The sequence below is a fragment of the Petaurus breviceps genome, unplaced genomic scaffold, assembly GCF_028583685.1.
Source record: "Petaurus breviceps papuanus isolate PSGF00001 unplaced genomic scaffold, PetGlider_PUasm1.0 90977, whole genome shotgun sequence".
In the NCBI taxonomy this organism is placed as follows: domain Eukaryota; kingdom Metazoa; phylum Chordata; class Mammalia; order Diprotodontia; family Petauridae; genus Petaurus; species Petaurus breviceps.
Genome location: NW_027187391.1, coordinates 31,232,119 through 31,255,437, shown reverse-complemented (window position 1 = coordinate 31,255,437; position 23,319 = coordinate 31,232,119). Strand labels below are relative to the sequence as shown.

The 23,319-nt window shown below is 39.4% G+C and overlaps 1 protein-coding gene across 6 annotated transcripts in view; it reads right to left on the bottom strand.

Moving 5' to 3' along the window:
* The window catches only part of MCM9 (minichromosome maintenance 9 homologous recombination repair factor), a 182,399-nt gene extending 161,292 nt beyond the window's left edge, over positions 1 to 21,107 (bottom strand). The window contains exons 1-2 of one of the 6 annotated variants that reach the window (XM_069076958.1): positions 20,831 to 21,107; positions 17,749 to 18,059 (exon numbers count right to left, since the gene is read on the bottom strand). In XM_069076958.1, the coding sequence (XP_068933059.1) occupies positions 17,749 to 18,052 (304 nt within the window). In that variant the 5' untranslated portion in view covers positions 18,053 to 18,059; positions 20,831 to 21,107. The other 5 variants (XM_069076961.1, XM_069076963.1, XM_069076964.1 and 2 more) reach the window with 5 other exon arrangements.
* Between the last annotated feature and the right edge of the window lie 2,212 nt (positions 21,108 to 23,319).

Below are 23,319 nucleotides of genomic sequence, written 5' to 3'. Positions count from 1 at the left end.
TCATTTTTCACTATTATTCTGGGCATATATATGTCTTTGAAAGCATTTCTGTGTGTTAATAGTAATGTTAATTCAGTAAATCCACACTGGTATTTTTATAATACAACTGAATAGAAACACTACAATTCACAGAACTTTTTCTTGAAAACAGGTTCTGTTCTAACATTCACACAACTTCTATTCAAGGTGGGACATCATCTCTTGGTTTCTTGTAGTGTATAGAACCTGTTTCACAAATAACAGAGGGGAGGCACTGGAGTTTTTGGACTCTCACCCTTCTCACAGTGGCCAGCGAGAAGGGGCAGCAACTACCCCTACATTTCAATAGGGTCAATCGAGACAGGCAACAGCACTCCAGCTTGTGCATTCCCCTAAATCCTCTCAAGCCTCAATGGGGGCCAGCTGACGCAGGTACATGCTTTCCTCTATGCATTACCCAAATCCCAAATGGATTTCCCACTTACTACCACCACCCACTTGCTTTATAGGGCAACAGACAAAGAAGGCACATTGCTAGCAATAGACTCACAGGTTAATTTTAACAATATTGTCATTCAGCACAAGCATATTAAGTATCACATTATGTCACCCCTATATCTCAGTGCGCAACCATGGTGGAGATGTTTACAAGTCATAGGCCTGGGAAACATTATCTAACACCTGGAAAATAGAGATTGTCATGGCCATGGAGCCTGGGAAACTAAACTCTAAAAAGAATAACAAAATCCTCCTTACTTACAACCCCCAAAATGGTGTCCGTTGCTTGTTTTACCTAATCAGAATAAATAATGTCAACATAGATCAACAATTCTGGTAGTCTTAGTTACCTTTCTTTAGTTCCCCACTTTCCCACTGAAGTTTAGGAGTTAATAACTTTAAAAATAATCTTCAAGTAGTCACTAAATGTCCTCGCTATAATAGCTGATTGAAACTAAAATGAAAAAATGTGATATTCAATCAAATTGATTTTCTAAAGTATCTGAAAATCTTCCCATAATTATTACTAACATAATTATTACTTTTCACAATTCTTATGACAGAAGACAGAAAGGAAGTAAAAATATGGAAAAAACACAAATAAATTAGGATTTCTGAAACTGGCCAATATTCTATATTTCTTGTTTCCCACCATGCTTCTTCATTTGACCTTTCCTTAAGTTCTGCTTCCAGTGTAAACCAATTTCCTTAGGATCTGATTTTTATAATTCCATTTCCACATGACAACCCTTCAAATACCTGAAGACAGCTATCAAATTCCTCAAATCTTCTCTTCTCCAGGCTAAATAAGCTCAGTCTCTTAAGTGACTCGCACATGGCATAGATTCAAGACCTACCAGCATCCTACCTGTCTTCCTTTGAACATTCTCTAGCTTATCAATATCCTCCTCAAACCATGGTGCCCAGAATTGAACACAATGATGTAGAAAAGGTATGCCAAGGACAGAACATAGGGAAACTATTGATTCCCAATTTCTAGAATAGCTAGTCTTTTCTTGACTTCCATATCACTGCTGACTCATAATAATTTTGCAGTTCACCAAAACCTCCAGTTCTCTTCCAGAATGCCTAACAAATCATGACTGACCTATCTCATATTTTTTTTGGCAGGGGGAAGGCAGGGCAATTGGGGTTAAGTGACTTGCCCAAGGTCACATGGCTGGTGTGTGTGTGTGTGTGTGTGTTAAGTGTCTGATGCCAAATTTGAACTCAGGTCTCCTGACTCCAGGGCCTGAGATCTATTCACTGCACCACCTATCCGCCCCACCTCCCATCTCATATTTGCAAAGTTGATTTTTGTACTCAAGTAAGGCTTTACGTTTGTCCCTATCAAATTTCATCTCCTTTGATTCAGTCTACAGCTTTAGCTTGTCAACATCTTTTAAGATCCTGATGGTTACCCAATACATTAGCTATCTCTTCCAGCACTGTGACATCTGCAGAACTAAAGATGCTACCATCTATGCTGTTATCCAAGTCACTGAAAAAAGCGTTAAAACAGTACAGTACCAAAAGCAGAATCCTCACATGTACTCTACTAGGGACCTCCTGCCAAGGCAACATGGGACCATTAATAAATACTCTTTTTAAGTATGATTGTTACACAACCAGTTCAGAGTCTTTAACTATTTTTATTTAATCTGTGTCTTTCCATCTTCTCCAAAAGAATAGTATAAGATCTTTTATCAAAAAAGTTTTGCTAAGATATTAACTACATCCACATCATTTCCTTCAACTACTAGTTTAGTAATCATATCAAAAAAAGTTAATGACATTAGTCTGACATGACTCAATTCTTGATGAAACAATACTGGCTCTTTGTAATCACTGCTTCCCTTTCTAGATTTTCACCAATTATCCTATTAATGATTTGTTCTAGAATTATCCTAGGAAACAAAATTCTCTAGTATATATTTGGACTCTGTTCTCTTCTCCTTAAAATGAGATCCCATCTATCTTTCCTTTGAACCATTTGAAATATGCTTTCCCTAAATCTAGAGTGTATGCCAGACTATGCCCAGATTTTACAAACTCTAGGAGGGAATGATCACTTACCCTTGGGTTTGGATCATTTCTATCCTAGCAACCAATTACTCCCCGTTAGTGACAATCAACTAGGACAGAATTTCCACTTCTTTCCTCCACCTTTTGAAGGATGAAATTACCACTAAAGCAAGGCATGTGGCACATGCTTAATAAAATACATGAGGAAAAAAAATGACTAGAAGGCCTGGGAAAGAAGAAAAATTAGTTAGAGCATAAAACTCAGAAGGTACAGAACCACTAGAAGTTGCAATGTAAAAATTATCTTCCAATAAAAGATAATCTCTCAACCTTCCGGAATTTGATTCACCTTTCAGTGAACCATTAATCTTAAAGCTCCCCAAACTAACCCCTTTTTGCTTAGTAGGAAAAGAACCTGGGTATAACATTACTTATCTTATCAGGTGTATCTGTGATTTCACCTCATACCCAGGAAACTGACAAAAACAAAAAATATATGCTAAATATAGAGGAGCATGAAAAAGACATGAACCAAGGCACAGTGAAATAAGTAGAGCCAGGAAAACAACATAAACAATAACTACAATAATGTAAATGTTAAGAACAACAAAACAACCAAAACTAAATAATGAAAATCACAATGACCAAGGTTGGTCCCAAAGAAGAGAAATGTGAAACAATGTGTGCTCCTGCTTTGCAGGGGAGCACACATGGGTGTGAATATCAGATTTTTTCATATGTTATAATTTTTGTTTTAGGGTTTATTTGTTTTTTAAAGTCAAAGATCATCTTTTTTGGGGGGATCACACGGCTAGTTTTTGTGTTAAGTGTCTGAGGTCAGATTTGAACTCACATACTACTGATTCCAGGGCCAGTGCTCTATGCACTGCACCATCTAGCTGCCCTTCAAAGATCATCTTTATTTGATATCTGGTGGCCTCTTATTTTTTAGATTTTTGGGGAAGCTGCTTTTTGAGCTGGTACCTTCTGGGCTGCCCCTCCCAGTTTTAGCCTTTCAGATCCTTCTGAGCTGGGCTTCCTTTTAGCCCTTGACCTTTTTTTTTTTTTTCGTTTTGGAGGGGGGAGGGCAGGGCAATCGGGATGAAGTTACTTGCCCAAGGTCACATGGCTAGTAAGTGTTACATGTCTGAGGCTGGATCTGAACTCAGGTCCTCCTGACTCCAGTGCTCTATTCACTGTGCCACCTAGCCGCCCCATCCCTGACCTTCTCAGTGGGAATCTTTTTGGTAGGAACCTTTGGCAGAGGCAAGTGCTGTCTTTTAGGCTATTCCCATCTTAGGAGATATCTTTGGAGCAAATATCTTTTGGAGCTTCTTCACACTATGCTTGATATTTGTTTCACATTTCTTTTTTTTTGGCCTTCATGACTTCAAAAAAATCTCTTGTGAATAGAGCACCAGCTCTGGAATCAGGAGAACCTGAGTTCAATTCCGGCCTCAGACACTTAACACAAAACTAGCTGTGTGATTCCAACTGCCCTACCTTACCCCCACACCCCCCCCAAAACAACAACAACAAAAAATCTCTCATTTTGGCTTTCCTTTCTTTAGCAGCAATCTTCTTGGCCTATCTGGTAGCTGTCCATTTTGAATTAATAGTTTTGTTTTGTTTTTGCTTTTTCGTGGGCAACTGGGGTTAAGTGACTTGCCCAAGGTCACATGGCTAGTTTTTGTGTTAAGTGTCTGAGGCTGGATTTGAACTCAGATCCTCCTGACTCCAGGACTAGTGCTCTTTATTCACTGCACCACCTAGCCACCCCAAATTGATAGTTTATTCCAAGCAGCCTAAACACATTTTTTTTCATTTTTCAAATGCTTTATGAACTTCTGATTTATATCATTCATTTCTGTCAGATTTTGAGTTACAAATTTTCTCCCCATTTTTCCCCTACCCACCACCCCAAAACAGCAAGCCCACAGGATATCCCCTCCTCCAATCTGCTCCCTCCCATATCCCCTTCGACTTTTCCAGCAGGGCATGGTGGATCTCTATGCCCCAGTGCCTGTATATCTTACTTCCCAATTACATATAAAATAGTATTAATAATAGTATATAAATATATATACATATATATATATATATATATATATATATAATTTTAAACATTTGTTTTTAAAACTTTGAATTCCAGATTCATTCCCTTCCTCCCTTGTCACCCACTCTTACTGGGAAGATAAGCAGTTCAGTATAGGTTGTACATGTGTGGCTAATGCAAAACAATAACATAGTAGATATATTGTAAAAGACTGACTATATTTCCCTCCCTCCTATCCCACCTCCCACTTATTCTATTCTCTACTTTGATCCCGTCCCTTTTCAAAAGTGGGTGCTTCCAACTTCTCTCACCCCCAGCCTGCCCTCCCTTCCATCATCCACCCTCTCAACCCCTTCCCCCCTACTCTCCTGTATTTAGTGTGTATTTCATTCCCTCCCCGAGCCAAATTCAAGGAGAATAAGGTTGCCCCATTCCCTTTTGTCTTCCTATTCTTCCCCTCCATTGTAACAGTTTTCCCTTGCTTCTTCTAAATGAGATAGTTTACCCCAATATGTCTCTCTCCATCTCCTCTCATTATATTCCTCTCTCACCTCTTAATTTCACCTTTTAAGTATCATCCCTTCCTATTCATTTGGTCCTGTGCCCTCTATGTATGCCTGTAAACATATATACACACACTCACATATGTATTCATATGCCCATATACCCTCATATATAGACACACACACACACACATATATATATATTTCTATTCCCTTCAACTATTTTCATACTGAGAAAAGTTTCATCAGTTACAATTATCGTTTTTCGATTTAGGAATGTTAATAGTTCAACTTTGATAAGCAGCTTATGATTTCTTCTCCCTGTTTACCTTCTCAAGCTTCTCTTGCTTCTTGTCTCTGTCAAATTTTCTATTCAACTCTGGTTTTTTCATCAAGAATGGTTGAGAGTCCTCTATTCCACTGAATGACCATATTTTCCCCTGAAACATCATATTCAGTTTTGCTGGGTAGGTGATTCTGGGTTTTAATCCCAGCTCCTGTGCCCTCCGGAATATCAAATTCCAGGCCCTTCAATCCCTCAGTGTAGAAGCTGCCAGATCCTGTGTTATCCTTATTGTGTTTCCACAATATTCAAATTGTTTCTTCCTGGCTGCTTGTAATATTCTCTTCTTGATCTCGGAATTCCAGAACCTGGCTATGCTATTCCTAGGAGTTTTCTATTCCTAGGAGTTTCAGGAGGTGATTGGTGGATTTTTTTTTTTAAAGCAATCAGGGTTAAGTAACTTGCTCAAGGTTTCACGGCCAGTTATTTCTGAGTGTGGTGCTAAGTATCTGAGCCCGGATTTGATCCCCAGGTCATCCCGACACTGGAGCCGGTGCTCTTACTTGCTGTGCTACCTGGCCACCCTGATCGGTGGATTCTGTCAACCTCTATTTTGCCTTCTGATTCTAAAACATCAGGGCAATTTTCCTTGAGAATTTCTTGGAGGATGATTTCTAGGTTTTCTTTGATCATGGCTTTCAGGTAGTCCAATAATTTTTAAATGATCTCTCCTGGATCTATTTTCCAGGTCAGTGGTTTTTCCCATGAGATATTTCACATTGCCTTCTATTCTTTCATTTGTTTGGATCTGTTTAACAGCATCTTGATTTCTCATAAAGTCATTAGCTTCCATATGCTCCAATCTAATTCTGAAGCAATAATTCTCCTCATTGAGCTTTTGAGATTCTTTTTCCATCTGGCAAATTTGGCTTTTTAAGGCATTCCTCTCCTCATTGCCTTTTTTGAGCCTCTTTTGCCATTTGAGTTAGTCTGCTTTTTAAGGTGTTATTTTCCTCAGTCAGGCTGTTGACTCTCATTTCATAATTTTCTTGTATCATTCTCATTTCTCTTCCCAATTTTTCCTCCACTTCTCTTATCTGCTTCTTAAGGTCCTCTATGGCCTGTAACCAGCTCATATTTTTCTTTGAAGCTTTTGGTGCAGAAGTTCTGACTTCATTGTCTTCCTTCTGTTCCATGCTTTGATCCTTTTTGTCCCCCAAATAGGAGTCTAATGTTGGATTCTTCTGTTTGTTTTGCTTCCTTTGCCTGGTCATGTTGCCACTCAAATTACTTAACTTTTGGGCTTTTTGGCACAGTAGGACTCTGCCACCAGACAGGGGAGCTTCCGTCTCAAATGCTGGGGTTTTCTCAGCTGCCAGAGGTATTAGTTGGGCGCTCTGGCAAACTGGTCATACACCCCAGGACCTCCACCCTAGACTGCAATCCAGATCCAAGCAAGTTAAATCAAGAGTGATTACCCCTTAGACTGGACGCTTGGTCTCCCTACAGTCTGCAGGCCAAGAGCTAAAGCTGCAACGTGGCACCGGCTGCAAAAGCCGATGCTCTCCCAACTACTGGTCCCAAAGTCCACACTGCACTGACCTCTCATTTTGTTCTTGCCATCTCTGTGTTGATAAATCTGGAAACAGCCACAGCTGCTGGTGATCTGGGGTCCCTCCAGCTGGTGGTTGGTCAGGCCCTCCCTGGGGCTAAAACCTCCGGCTCACGCAGGCCTGGGCTTGGCTCCCAGAGTGCTGCGCTGGCTAATTCCTCTGCCGCGCTGTCCTCAGCAGGTTAGCTTCTCTGTGTCATTTTGTAGGTTCTATAGCTACAAAGTTTGTTCAGAGTCCTCTTTTACATGGATTGGGGAAGGTGCAAGCTGGAGCCGCACAGAGGTCCTGTTTCTACACCGCCATCTTGACTCTGCCTCCCTAGACACATTTCTGACAAGCACTGTAGCAAACTTGAAAATTAAGCATGTGAGATGCATACATCTGAATGGCATAGCCTGCCACTTTACAACACTATAAGGTACCAATGCCAAAGCCCTGTTCTGATGATGGTGATGATAATGACAGCTGGTATTTATATGCTGCTTTATTTATAAAACACTTTACACGTTATTTCATTTGATCTTCACAACAACCTTGTGAGGTAGGCACTTTTATTAACAGTACATTGTACAGATGAGGAAACTGAGGCTTAAAACAGTTAAATGAAATACCCAGAATCACAAATCTAGAAGTGTCTGAGGCAGCATTTGAATTCAGGTAACTTGCCCAGGGTTACACAGTTAGCAAATACATTTGATCCGTTCTTACACCTCCTTCTAGCAGCCTGACAACATGTGACCCAAAGGAAATGTAAACCACCAGCCAATTTCTACTTAGTACTTGAATATGGGCTACGTAATAAACTATTAACTTTTCTGAGTCCCATGTTTCTCCTCTTTAAGTAAGGTACCCAATCAGAATACACCATCTCAGGGGCAATTAGGTGGCGCAGTGAATAGAGCACCAGCCCTACAGTCAGGAGGACCTGAGTTTAAATCTGGCCTCAGACATGTAACACTTACTATCTGTGTGACCTTGGGCAAGTCACTTAACCTCAATTGCCCTGCCTTCCCCCCTCCAAAAAGATTAAAAAAAAAAACAACTATCTCAGATAATCTGTGCTACTAGGAAAGCCACCCAGGCCTTCTGCTCTCCTCCTATGCAAACCTGGGGTTGGCACTGGGGATGAGTTCAAGTACCATGGCTATACTAGTTATTTCTGTTTACCTCTTTTCTTCCTTTTAAAAATTTTTTATTGTAATGAATGGCTCTCTAGGACATATTAGAGATGGATACATAGAGTAGGAAATGGAGAAAAAGTAAAAACAAAACATTAATTTTTTTTAATTGAGGGTATAATCTCTGATAAGTCACTTCATCTTTTTGTGTTTCAGTTTCTTCTGAATAGTTTCATCTGTAAAATACAGGATATAACTTCAATATCCATTATAAGAATATTTTAAAATGTAGAATTTGATTTACATTCAATCTGCACACATGGAATTTTTAAATTTTAAATTAATCAAAGTGGTTTGCTCCAATATGTAGTTCATGCTCCTCCAGGCCACTTGTATGCATTAATTTCAAGATCTGATCAGTTGTTTTTATTTTGTGTAATAAAGGAATTGTATCAAGATAAGCCACTGATAATTAAGGGAAAGACATTTTTGAATTTTCAGCTCTTTTTTGTTAAGACTTGGATCTCATAGTTACTTTAAATCAAATTTATTAAAGAAAGGCAATGAAATATGCAGAACTACATCCACCATTTTAGATAACATATAAATGTCATTTCTCCCCCATTTACTTCCTTCTTCTTTCTATATTTCAACACCTTTCACAGAGAATCACAGAATCCGAGTTGGGCAAGACCCTTAGAGTTTATCATCATCTTAACTGACATTCACAAAGCAATTTAAGGTTTACAAAGTACTTGACAGTCATTATCCTATTTTAGCCTCAACAATTCTGTGAAGTAGATATTATTATCTCCATTTTGTGGACAAGAAAGCTTCATAATTGAGGGCGGCTAGGTGGCGCAGTGAATACAGCATTGGTGCTGGAGTCAGGATGATCTGAGTTCAAATTTGACCTCAGACGCTTGACACACTTACTAGCTGTGTGACTTTGGGCAAGTTACTTAACCCCAATTGTCCTACAAAAAAACAGAAATGGAAAAAAAAAAAAAAGAAAGCTTCATAATGAAGTGACTTTCCCACAAAGCTTGCAAATATCATAGGTAAGTCCTCTTAACTCCCAGTCAGCGAATCAATCATCAACCAAGTGGTTACCACTGGCTTTCAGCACTGCACTAGGAGCTGAGGATACAAGGGAAAAAGAAAAGGAAGCCTCTGACATCAAGAAACCTCCATTATAAAGCAGGTGAAAATGTGTACATATACTAGTATATGCAAAACAAACTGCAAGGTAATGGGATGAGGAGGCACTAGTAACTAGGAGATCACAACAGGTCTCATATATAAAAGATAGTGTTTGAGCTGAACTTTGAAGAAAATTGGGGCTATGTCAAAAACTAGAAGTAAGGAAGAAGTTCATTCCAGGCAGGTAGGAGAGTCTGTGCAAGGCCGGAGATGGGAGATGAAATGTCATGTGTGAGAAACAGCAAAAAGGTCAGTTTGGGTGGATCTCAGAGTACACAACAGGGAGTATTGTATTATAAATAATCCCAGTAAAGGCAGGTTGGAGCCACATCGTAAAGAGCTTTAAATGCAACCAGAGGAGTATAATATAATTACAACACATCCTTGTCTGCTCCTACTGTGCTACTCATGCTTTCCTACCAAAAAATAAAACGGATGAATGGAAAGGGCTTACTCAGCAATCACTGTTTGAGAGTAAAGCTTGCCTACAGAGGGACCCTTGCTACAGCAGGTAGAGGTAGAGCCTGTAGTGGCTGCAGGGTACCTAAGGGGGTTAGGTCAGAACCATCTTTTTTTTTTTTAAATTAATTTGTTTGTTTACTTTTAGTTTACAGGATTCAATTCCACAATTCCTTAAGTTTCACATTTTGTCCCCCTCCATGGCGGCATATAGTCAAGTATAGGATTTGTAAATACTTTCACATTATACATTAGTCAGGTTATAAAGATGGATTGTATCAGCTGGAATGATAAATGGTAAAGAGGACATAAAACCAAAAAAGAGAAGGAAAACGATTAGGTATTTTGCTTCCACCTGGATATAAACTTAGTTCTTTCTCTGGATGCACATATTTCTCTCCATCATGAGTCTTTTGGGGTTGACTTATACCGTGTTTCCCCGATAATAAGACACTGTCTTATTATTTTTTTGGACAGAAAAACACCAGAGGGCTTATTTTAATGAACATTGACAGCAATTTTAATAAACAGGTAAATGTGAACAAAAAAATGTACCTTTATTCAATAAGCAAATCACTGGGGAAGAACAGGATGACGCGCTCACTGCTGCAGCTCTGATTGGATGCAGCTCGGAGCGCTGCGTGCGTTTCACGGGGGGGGGACAGTGCATACAGAGGATACTGTAATGTAGCGTGTAGCGCAGGGCATCACCTTCACTACAGTAGCAATGTCAATAGGGCTTATTTTCGGGGGGAGGCTTATTTTAGAGGAATCTTCCACAGTAAGGGGAGGGCTTATTTTCGGGATAGGTCTTATTATCGGGGAAACATGGTATCACAGCATTGCTGAGAAGAATCCAGTCTATCAAAGTTGGTCATCACACATACGTTGTGTCTGTAATTGTGTACAAATTTCTCCTGGTTCTACTCTTCTCACTCAGCATCAGTTCGTATAAGCCTCTCCAGGTAAATATGAAGTCCATCTGCTCCTCGTTTCTTATAGCACAATAGTATTCCATAATATGCATATACCACAACTTGTTCAGCCATTCCCCAATTGAGGGGCACCCCCTTAGTTTCCAATTCTTTGCCACCACAAAAAGAGCTGCTGTAAACATTTTTGTACATATGGCTCTTCCCCCACTTCTATGATCTCTTTGGGATATAACCCTAGGAGTGGTATTGCTGAGTCAAAGGATATGAAAGTATTTATAGCCCTTTGGGCATAATTCCAGATTGCTCTCCAGAAAGGCTGGATCAGTTCACAACTCCACCAGCAATGCATTATTGTTCCAATTTGCCCACATCCTCTCCAGCATTTGTCATTTTCCTGTTTTGTCATCTTAGCCAATCTGACTGGTGAGATGTGGTACCTCAGAGTTGTTTTGATTTGCATTTCTCTAATCAATAGTGATTTAGAGCATTTCTTCATGTGCTTATAGATATCTTTAATTTCTTTCTCTGAAAATTGCCTGTTCATATCCTTTGACCATTTCTCAATTGGGGAATGACTTGTATTCTTATAGATTTGACTCAATTCTCTGTATATTTTAGAAATAAGTCCTTTGTCAGAGACATAGGTTGTAAAGATTCTTTCCCAATTTCCCACCTCCCTCTTAATCTTGGTTACATTGGTTTTGTTTGTACAGAAGCTTTCAATTTCATGTAGTCAAAATCATCCATTTTACATTTTATAATGTTCTCTAATTCTTGTTTAGTCATAAAGTCTTTCCCTCTCCACAAATCTAACAGGTAAACTATTCCTTATTTTCCGAGACTGCTTGCAGTATCAGGTCAGAACTATCTTAAGGGGACCATTTCCACCACAGTCTCACAAGAGCCTGGCAGCAAGAGGGGGGCAAAAAGGGGAGTGTTGAGCAGCAGGGTTTGCTAGAGACAGGCTTATGATTGGCTATGAGAAAGGAGGGATGAGGGTTTATAACCCATCTTCCCATCCTCCAAATGACTGATCATACATCCCTTGGGTCATTCCACAGCCCTCATCTACTCCACATCCTTCTATGTTTCCCACATGAATATCATGAAAGACTTTAATAAATGTTTTCACCAATCTATATCTACAGCATTCCCCTGCAGTAACTGTTACAAAAGGAAATCAATTTATTAACTATCAAAAAAGGAAATAAAGTTAGTCTTACATGACCTGTTTGTGGCACAGTGGATAGAGCATGGACCTAGAGTCAGGAAGATTTAAATTCAAATCTCCCTTCAGATACTTCCTAGCTGTGTGACCCTGGCCAAGTCACTTAACTGTCTGCCTCAGTTTCCTCATCAGCAAAACGGGAATAGCACCTATCTCCCAGGGTGGTTATGAAAATAAAAGGAGATATCTGTAAAGCTCTTTCAAACCTTAAAAGCACTACATAAATGGTAGCTATCATGATGGTGATGATGATTATGATGAAGCCAAGCTGGCTTTTTTTCTTTTATAATCACTGCTTCCCTTTTAGGATGTTCTATAACCATTCCTTTAGTTATACGCTCTAGAACATAGCCAGGAAATCAAAGTCATGTTTACTGGCCTATAGCTTGCAGATTCCTTCATCTTTCCTCCCCCCTTCCTATTTTCCTTCGTTCCTGGCTTTCTTTTTTAACATCAGGATATTTTCTACTCCCCAATTCTAATACAAAGATAATTCCACTTGTAGCTCTGAGGATTACTGGGGCAACGAGCTTTAATTATTTCAACACAACTTAAATAGCCACCTAAGGTTATAACATTTTACAAACTATCTAAAGATGATTAAAATTAACCCAAGTTCCCCTAAATGCCAATCCATTTGCAACCCAATTTACAAAGGAAAAATTCTTATTTCCAGTTCACAAAGACCTAGACTTCTGATGGTTGAAAACTAATCATGCATGAATTTTTATTCCAGCAAGAAAATTTCTGGATGCTTTTATTTCACTTAAATTGGGTGGCTCATCTTTTTGGGATTTTACTGAATTGTTCCAGGATATCCTAGAACAATCTTTTTATACCTGTTAACACTGTATCACTTATTTTATTTAGCAACACTGCCCAACTTTCAGTAAACTGACACAGCACGTTCCTCTTTTAAATGAAATAAACCAGCCTATCTGTTCTTCACACATGACACTCCCATCTTCAATGTCACCCCAGGCTTCTGTGCTAGTCATCTCCATATCTGAAAAGCACTCCCTCCCCTACAAACCCCCATTTCCAACCTCAAAGATATCTTCACTTCCTTCAAAGCAAGCACCACCTTCCACATGAAAGCCTTTCCCAGTGCCCCAGCTGCTAGTACCCTACCTCTTAGCAGTCTTACATTTATTTTGTATTTCTTCTACATATTTTCTTCTATACATTTCTCTTCCAGTAGAATTTAAGCTCCTTGAAAATAAGAACTGTTTCATTCTTTCTATGCACATGCCCAACACTTACCTGGCACACTGTTGCTCAGCTGTGTCTGACTCTATGTGATTGGGTTTTCTTGGCAAAGATTATGGAGTGGTTTGTCATTTCCTTTTCCAGTGTGTCCCCATTTTACAGATGAGGAACTGAGGCAAAGATGGTTTAAGTGACATGCCCAGGGTCACACAGCAAGTATCTAAGGCTGGATACAAATTCAGATCTTCCTGACTCTAGACCCAGTTCGCCTCTTTGCTGCTCACCAAGCACGCAGCTTTTGTTTATGCAATGTTTGCTGACCGATTCTCTTCCAAGGCAATCTTGCATTTAAGGGCAGCTTTAGTAGTTAAGGGGCAGCTGGGTGGTACAGTGGATAGGGTACCTCTTCCGGAATGAGACACATCTTCCTGAGTTCAAATATGGCCTTAGATACAATTAGCTATGTGACTTTGGGCAAGTCATTTAACCTGTTTAACTCAGTTTCCTCATCTGTAAAATGAGCTAGAGAAGGAAATGGTAAATCACTCCAGCATCTCTGCCAAGAAAACCCCAAACGGGTTAGGAAGAGTCAGACACAATTGAAATGACTAAACAACAACTAATTGTTAAATAAATTTTCCCAAAATTAATATGAAATATGCAACATCTACTCACTGATCCTAGTTCTGGCTCCTGAGGCCAAGCAGAAAAAGTAAAATCCCTCCAAATATTTGAAGATATCAGTTATAGCCCTTTCTTACCCCATATCTTTTCTTCTCCAGGCTAATTGCCCCCAATTCTTTCAACTAATCTTTATTAGGACATGGTCTCCAGTAGTCTTACCATCCTGGTTGCTTTCATATGATTTTTCTAGCTGAAAGGAACATCAGAAATTATCTAATCAAACTTATTTCTCTTATAAATAGGAAACTGAAGTCAGAGAGGAAGTGATGTATCCAAGATCATACAGACAGAAAAAGAAAAAATTGGGATTTAAACCCAAGACCTCTAACTCTAAATCATTTCATTTTACCACACTCCTCACAGCTGAGGTCATAAAATATTTGTGACCTGAGATTAGAAAGCACTTTTCCACTTTCTTCACAGTTCTTGTTTTTAAAATCCTCCCAACTACCTGAACAAAATTCAACTGAATTCTCAAACTACTGACAAAAAAGAATCAAATTCAATACAAAAGGGGATTCAGAGGTAACCAAGCTTCATTAAACCAGGAATGTAGAACACTGGATTGTTACAAAATCTCATCACAACAAAACAATTTGAATTGATGCTTAATAGGAAAGATACTCGAAGGGAACTTTATTTGGAAAAAAATTTAAAAAACAGACAACAAACATCTAGGAAAACCTAAACTCCTTTGCCTCAATATTTCAATAACTTGGGATAAGGACCCCTTTAAGTCATAATGCCTGATGTAACTACCTAAAGAGGTTTATGTGCATTTGGTGCCTTATGAGAGGTGTGCCCATTTAATCAGTAAAACTGACATTCAACTGAATTGGCATTTATGAAGTGTCTACTATGTATATTCTAAGGGATTCAAAGATATTTTAAAAAGCAGTTCCTACCCTTAAGGAGTTTGTATTTATTGGGGAAACAACATAAACACAGTCATCAATTCCGAGTGCTTTTGGGAAGGGAGGAAAGGAGAAGGCCTTGTATAAAAAGTGGCATATGAGCTGAGTCCTGAAGGGAATAAAGTATTTCAAGATGCAAAAATGAGGAGATTCCCTCGACATAAAAAAACAGGTTGTGTAAAGTGACAGAGATAAAACAGCCTATATGAAGAACAGTAAATAGGCCAGTTTGGCCAGAATGTAGAGTACAAGAAGGGCAATGGTGCATTAACTAAACTAAAAAGACTGGCTACAGCCAGATTATAAAGGGCTTTAAACGGTAAAGATATGAGTTTGTGTTTGAGCCAGGAGAGTTATATTGCCGAATCTTTACTTTTAGGCTACCAATGACTGATTGGGGAAGAGAGAGACCGAAAGGAAGTGGTTACTGAAACAGCCCAGGTGAATAGTGATAAGAACCTAAGCAAAGGCTGGGGCTTCATAATTAGAGAGAAAACAGTTACAAGAGACATTACGTGGGGGCAGCTAGGTGGTGCAGTGAATAGAGCACCAATCCTGGAGTCAGAAGGACTTGAATTCAAATCCAGCCTTAGACACTTAGCAGAAAAACTAGCAGTGTGACCGTGGGCAAGTCACTTAACCCCAAATGCCCTTAAAAAAAAAAAGAGAGAGAGAAAGAGAGAGACGTTACAGATGTAGAAGTTGGCAAGTGGGGTGAAGGGGAATGAAGAGCTGAGCATAGCTCCTAGATTGTGCACCTGGGAGACTGGAAAATGGTGCCCTCAACTGAAATATGAAAGTCAGGGAAGGGGTGAGTCTAAGGGGAAAGAATGATGTGCTTTATTTTGGATATGTTGAGTTTGAAAGGCCAAGGGGACAGCCAGATAACAAAGAGTAGGAAAAATGGTGTGAATTTCATCAATACAACCTTCCTAACACCAGAGTACCTTTGGCTTATTGGCAATAAAATGTTTACTATTGTCCTCCCAAAGCTCTTTCCCCTGAAAGACACCAATGGTGGGTAATTACAGAAATTTCAGCCTTAGGCATCAAATTCAAGGAAAAATGTGTGTAGAATAAAAGAATGTTCTTTAACTTAAAAAAAAAAAAAGAATTCCCCCATAACATATCTGAAAACATGGTTATCCACCAATGAGTAAAAATGCTACCTAATCTCCTGACAGATTCAAGGTGTAGACTGAGATATACCTTTTTGAATAGATAATATGGGAAACTATTTTGCTAGACTACTGAATACTGTTACAAGGGTTTTGTTTTTCTTTTTTGAGGGGAGGGGGAAGTGGGAGAACGAAGGAGGGGAAGGAATGATCATTTATATAGAACATACTATGTACCAGGCACTATACAAACTATCCTACCCACTTTGACAAATATCTCATTTGAGGCAGGGGTACTAGGGATAGGAGTGCAAAAAAAAGGAAAAGGAAAGGATGAAAAGTGGGTCATTAAACATTTTTTTAAGGCACAGAAAAAAACAAGGAAAACAGACAAGTCAGACAGCTTTATGTGTTGAAGTTATTATATACTTAAAAGAAAAAGGAAATTATATTTAAGAGAATAAGCTGTACTTATTCAATTACAATCCTTTTTATCTGGTCTTACTTTGTATACCAAAATGTTCATTTTAAAAGTTCAGAATAAAAATAAAAAATGCTTGAAGTGATTCAATATTTGCTTGAAGATTTCCAAAAGTGAGGTGAGACCATTATATTTCTGGATACATTTAACTGTTAGAAAATTTCTTCTTATGTCAAATTTGCCTCTCTTCAACTTTCATCCATTTTTCATAATGGCACTTTCCATACTTGAACTATCATATCCCTCCCCCAAAACCTTCTCTTTTCCAGGCTAAACACCTTCCAGTTCCTTTATAAACACCCTCCAATCCTCAGAGCAGTTCTTTATGAATATCCACATCAATCTCATTCAAGAGCTCCCTCTTTTTTTCTTCATTGGAATAATTTAATTTGTGTTTTCAGAATTTTACCCTTGAAAGCTTCTCATCTTCTTGGACCAACTTTCTCTCTAAAATATCATACTACAGGATCCCATCTATCCCTTTACTCAACACTGTTTAGTCTACTCTCCCAAAATCTAGAGTACAAATTAGAGTACATCTGACTGTCCTCTCCTTTATACAATTCACCCTCCATACAACTGTGAAGCACTACAACTGACCTTATCACTCTTCTGCTCAAAACTCTCTGGTGGCTCCAATTATCCCTTGGATAAAACACAAAACCCTAGTCTTCCTATCCTCTTCCACTGATCAAATTTCAGAAACCTCCTCTTGTGTTTCCTCTTCTCTACTTCAGTTCCTTTTTATCAGAGAATCATAACATTTAAGAACTGATCTGGTCTGGGCCCCACATTTTATGGATAAGGATAATGAGGCCAAGAGAACTGAAGTGATTTGCCCAAGTTTAGTTCGTGTCGGATCTTGAAACTCAAGGTTCGTTCTAATGTCCATCTGCAGAAACTTCTGAAATTCTTTTCTACCTCCTCACCACCTCCCTTCATCTCCACTCTAACATTCTGTTTAAAAACAGAAAGCTATCTTTAAATAACATTTTGCAGAAGAAATAAACTTTGTCAGAGCATGTGTCCCAATTGGATTTTGGAAAATTTGGTCTCTGTAACAATATCACATGGCCTCCTTTCTAACATAGTTCTCATGAAATAAAATAATCAATAATTATAATTGATGATGTAAGTGCCATAGAATCCTATCTATCCCTTATCTTAAAACAATAACAAGAAACACTAATTAATCCCTTAATTTTTTTATGACATAGGTATTTCAGTTATAATTTAAATTCAGTAAATATTTCTCAACTACCTACTGTATACTCTCTTAGATTATGACTCCCTCCCCCCCCACCCCCAACCTCCCTCTCCCGAATACAATATCCCTTTCTTTGTTAGTGGAATTTTGCAATGTAGTAGAAAGCCAGAACACACAAATTCTTTCTAAGAAAGATTATTAACTGGAGGGACACTGGGGAAAATTAATTACTCACCTGATATCCTAGCATGAAGATTCTGCTTCATACAAAATTCCCCAGGTTGTGAAAGAGACTCCATAATTGTCAGGGCTGCCCTTCTTAGGGCGCTGTCAAAAACAGGGAGTACCTCATTGGGGAATGCATTGAAATACTCCCCAATTTCCATGTTCGTCTCAAAAAGAGTCATGGCATCAACCACTACAGGATAGTGAGTATCTTCATCTCTTTCTTTCAAGATCTGTAAGACTTCACTCCTGTGGTATTCTGAAACGTATGATTCAAACACCTGACCAATCAGGGCAACTTGATCTTTATTCATCTTGGACCTAAGTAGATAGAGAAGAATTTTAAAACAATAACAAAAAAGCATATTCCTCTCATATTTTGAAAGTGAAAAATATACAATCTTAAAAAACTTATGGGTCACCATTTTGCATTAGTTCCTATATAAACTAAATGTATTAATTAGCATGTTAAATTCATCAATTTTTAAAATCACATTCTAAAGAACAGCTTAATTTTCTATTAGAATTAATGAGAATCTCTTTAAAATCAGGAAACCAGAGCCTAAGGGAAAGAATTATTACTTTGGTCTAAAATTTGATCAACTATTTTTCCCTTCTTCAGGTTAATATATCTTTCTATTAACTTCTTTTTTTCTCATCTCCTTAGTATATAATTGAGTCTATGATACACTATGTACAATTTTGTTTGTTTATTTTTCTTGGCCACATTTCTTATAGAGAATTAATTAACTCACATTTACACAGGGCTTGAAAGTTTGTAAAAGTTAATGTTCTGACTGGTTAGTTTTCTCTTGGCGGGCCTGAGTATCTAACCTTATGGTTCCTGATGAACCCTTGGCCATATGACTGGTTTAACTAAATGCTAATAATTACTGATATTTACATAGTGCCTTAAGATCTGCAAAGTGGTTTCAGGGAATCATTTAGTTTGTTCTGAATAAGCAGGCTATTTATAATGCTGACCCTGCTTATGACCATTTTACAGGTATCATGAGCCTTAGAAACTTAGATTTGGAGATTGAGTTCATCCCTATGGAAAACTGTGTTTCATCTTCTACACCGTTCTTTCATAATTATATACTTAAAAATCTAAATAACTTTTCCCCCCCTAATTCTCCTAATTATATACACAAGGAGTCATAAATTAAAGGTGACTAATTCTCCCTATGGTCAAATTTGAGTGTTTTACATTGCTGAAGGTTAACTATGGAAGAGTTGATACAAATTAATACTCTGAAAAAAAAGTACATTAGGTTTTGAAATTCATGTCTATAATTTTTTTTGGGGGGGTGAAGACTGAAAATTTACCTTTCTAAACATTTTAGTCATGCTAATACTAATACATGCTAACATCTTTTTTTTTTTCTTTCCACCAAGCTACAACAGAGTGTGAGTGATATCAGAAGGAGTTTGGGGAGAGAAGAAAAAGAAATGATTTTATTAGCTAGTAGCTAACATTTGTATAGCGCTTTAAGATTTGTAAAGTGCTTTATAAATACCTCACTTGATCCTCAGATAACCCTGGAAAGTAGGTGCTATTATTTCCATTTTATGGATGAGGAAACCAAGGCAGAGGTTAAGTGATTTACTCAGTCACACACCTAGTAAGTATCTAAGTAGGGATTGGAAGTCAGGTCTTCCTGACTCCAGGCCCAAGTCTCTTACCTATTCACTGTGCCACCTACCTACCTCCATACAAGCCAATCTGGGATTGTGGTGCACAATCCATAAAAGGATAATAATAATTATGATATTAATACCTCAGGATTGCTGCCAAGAGTTATAACAATATAAAAAGAACCAGCGGAAGGCCCCCAGCACAGTGGGTGAACTTGCTGAGGAAGATTTAAAGTCATATGGGCAAAGAGATGGATACTTTTTGAACTTCATCACAGGAGAAAGTAATAACTACAAGGATGAAATCACAGATCCATGTAACTATGGGTGCAATAATATGGGACAGAAAGGCTTTGCAAATAACTTTTCTCACAACTCTTTGAGGAAGGTGGCAAGTGTTTTTATCCCTATTTTACAAATCATAGAAAAGACACACTGCTAGTAAGGTTTAAGATTTGAACCCAGATCTCGACTCCAAATTTAGTTTTACTAGTTAACTGGGTGGATGTTACTTTTAAAAGTCAATTACAAAGGCTGATGTCACGTGATTACATAAGCACGGAAGTGAATGATTGTCTATGAAGTTTACAAAGTAAGTAGTCTAAGAAAAAGAAAAACCAACTCAGGCAACCGTCAAAACTCTCCCGGTCACAGAATGCCAAGATAGCGTACATATGCAAAATTCCTATTGGAAAACTGTAAGTGGATCAATATTACGTCCTTTCAGGGTTTAAAAAAAATTCATGTTTTAGAAATTTGCAACATCTCTCAAATTCAGGGCAGAGGAAAAAACAGCAAAGAAGAAACTTAGGAGCTTCCGCAGACTGAATTTCCTCTAGAGAGCCCAGCATGGTTCAGATGCTTACACCATCCATTAGAAATTCTATCTTTGCACTGAGTTTCAATGCAAAACCAAGAAGGTAACTTAGTTGACAATTTACTGAGGTACAATTTGCTAACGCTGCTCACCCACACACCCAGGCAGTAAGAAAACAAGAGTCTGCCGAATTACAAGGGCTCTCACCCTTTTTACTAAGCGAGGGGTGAGGAAGGGGTGAAAAGTAAAATCTACAATCAGAATTCTGCTTTAATAGGCAATGACGCTGTTTGAGACGCCTGTACTGCTCACTTACCACCCCTCCCCAGCCCTCAGCAGAAGTGAAACAAACAAAAAACTCTGGGATAACAATAACAGGGAGCATGTAGATAGCGCTTTCAGGTCTGCAAAGCGCTTTACCAGTTCTTTACCAGCTTTACCAGATGGGCTATCAGTTTGCAGAACGGTAGGGGGTCCCCGTGCCATTACCCAACTTGGCCAAACTTTCTGGCCTAGCAGAGTTGAACGCCCCGGCACCAGCCCAGCTCCCCCCTGGCTCCGCCCCCCTGCTCCAGCACCCAAGGTGTGCGCTGAGCAGCGTGCAAAAGCGCCTCCAAGCCCAGCACGACCCGCCCACCTGGCTCAGCGCGCTCCGAATGCCACCAGGGGCCCGCAGCGGGCAGAAAAGCAGCGAGCCGAAGGAAGGCGGAGAAAACCACTTCTTTTCACTTTCTGGAGAACAGCGATGTCTGCAAGCCGCGAAGAGCAAGACACCTCGGGCGGCAAAGCGAAGGGCAAACGCCGGCTTTGCAAACCAAGCCGTGGTCTGTGCGCTGGCGGGAAGGCTGGCGGGCGCGGGTGGGAGAGGCGGCGGGCACCAATCACAGGCCGGCGAGGAGGGGGCCGCGGCTGGCCACGTCTCCCACGCGGCGGCCGAGCGCAGCTCGAGGCGCACGCGGCCCTTCGCTGTCCAGGCCAAGAGGAGGAGGGGAAGAAGGTGCCTTTCCCGGCTGACGCGCGGGAATTCTTCCTAAAGGCCGCTCTGCCGGTGGGCGGGACTGATCTGAGGCGTCTCGTGGAGGAGGGAGAGGGGCGTGGCCTGGCGTTCTGCTCCTCCTCTCCCTCCTTTACCTCCCAGGCAATTCCAGCCTCCCTGATCTTTTTAGCAAAAGTTATTTCCATTGCTTTGATTTGCAAAGCTTTCCTTCCTCAACACTCCTGTGAAGTAATACAAATATTGCCCCTATTTTTTAAGATGATGAAACCGAGGCACAGAAACAGGTGAAAAATTGGAAGAAGCAGTAAGGTGCTTTTGGAGTTAGGAGGTTATTTTGAGGTTTGAATGAATGAAAAATCACGTATTAAACGGGCAGAGATAGAGTGGTGTGATCAATACCTCGGATCTCCACCGGCTCCCTCTCTCCCCTCCCCCTCTGACACTTCATCACGGTTCAGGCCAGTTTTCCCTGTAAGTGGTGACAAAGCTGTGCGCAGATCTGGATACCCCCTCCCCCCAGCCTCTGGCTGTACTGATGTGGCCTCCTGGTCACCTAAGGACAGCTTTCAGAAGAGCAGCTTCTGACTGGGTGAGTGCCCCAAGTCACCGTATGCTGCTCTGCAGACCAGGTTCAGTCTCCTAGGGAGAAGGGCAGCCAGGCGACTCAGTGGTTGGAGCACCAGGCCTGGAGGTGGGAAGGCTCATTGTTCAGAGTTCAAATTCAGCTCTGTAACTGGGCAATTCACTTAACCCTGTTTGTCTCAATTTCCTCATTTGTAAAATGAGCTGGAAAAGGAAATTGGCACTATATTTTCCAAGAAAGCCCCAAATGGGGTCACAAAGAATCGGAAACAACAGAATATTATATGGAGGAAAACTGTCTACCCAAATAAAGTGCTATTATCTTTGGTTTTGTTTCAGTTTATTTTTGCAGCAGCAACTTTTTATTAACCAGTCCTTCCCAGTAACCTCCTTCCCCACTTAGCAAATTAAAAAGAAGAAAGAGGAGGGAAAAAAAGGAAAAAGAGGAAGTTGTAGTAGTCAGAGTTCCAAAGTCTTTAGAAGTTTTTCTCTATGTTACTGTTGTGTAAATTATTCTCTTAGTTCTGCTCACTTCACTCTGCATTAGTTCAGAAAGGTCTTCCCAGTTTCCTCTATAATTGTCGAGTCTCAGAGAATGATAATATTCCATTACATTCATATACTTTAATTTGTTTAGCTGTCCCCCAACAGGATTCCTTCTGTTTCTAAATTTTTTGCTACCATGAAAAGAGCTGCTATAAATCTTGTACATATCCATCCTTTTTTCTTTCTTTGATTTTTTGAGGTATAGGCCAAGTCATACTATAAGGAATCAAAAAAGTATAGACAGTTTAGTAACTTTTGGGTTATAGTTCCAAATTGCTACAAAGAATGACTAGCTTATTTGGTAGTGCACTGTTTTCCCACAACCCTTCCAACTTTTGTCATTTTCCTGTTTGACAGTGTGATAGCTGTGCTTTAATTTGTATTTCTCTAATTATTAATGATTTAAAACATTTTCTCATATTATTGTTGATTACTTGGATTTCTCCCTTTGAAAGCTGCCTACTAATAACTTTTGGCTATTTATCTATTGGCAAGTCTTTATTAGATAGCCATCTAGAGTGAGGCATGTGGCTCATGTGTTCTGGGATAGGACTAATGGCTCATATTGGGTTGGAACCACTACCTGGAATTTCTGCACTATTGTTCAGTGGATATCTAAGAAAAAAATTGTCCATTATGCCACTTACAAGGAAAATGCTACTTTCAGAATTAAAATTGGGAAGCTCTAAGCTATTTTGATATAATTTAGATTTCACACTTTTAGAATTTCTCCCGATGTTTTCTATGATTAGAATAATCTAACTGGGGGCATGGAACAGATCTAGAATGGGGACTGATAAATGAGAATGTGAAACTACACCAGTACACATTGCCCCTGAAGTACTTTGTCATCGAGAGTTTTTTAAGTTTTGCCCTCTTCTATCTACATTCTCTACCTCACACCCATTAGATTAGCTAAAATGACCAAAAAAAAAAAAGGTAAATGACAAATGCTGGAGGGGCTATGAGAAAACAGGTACACTAATGCACAACTGGTAGAG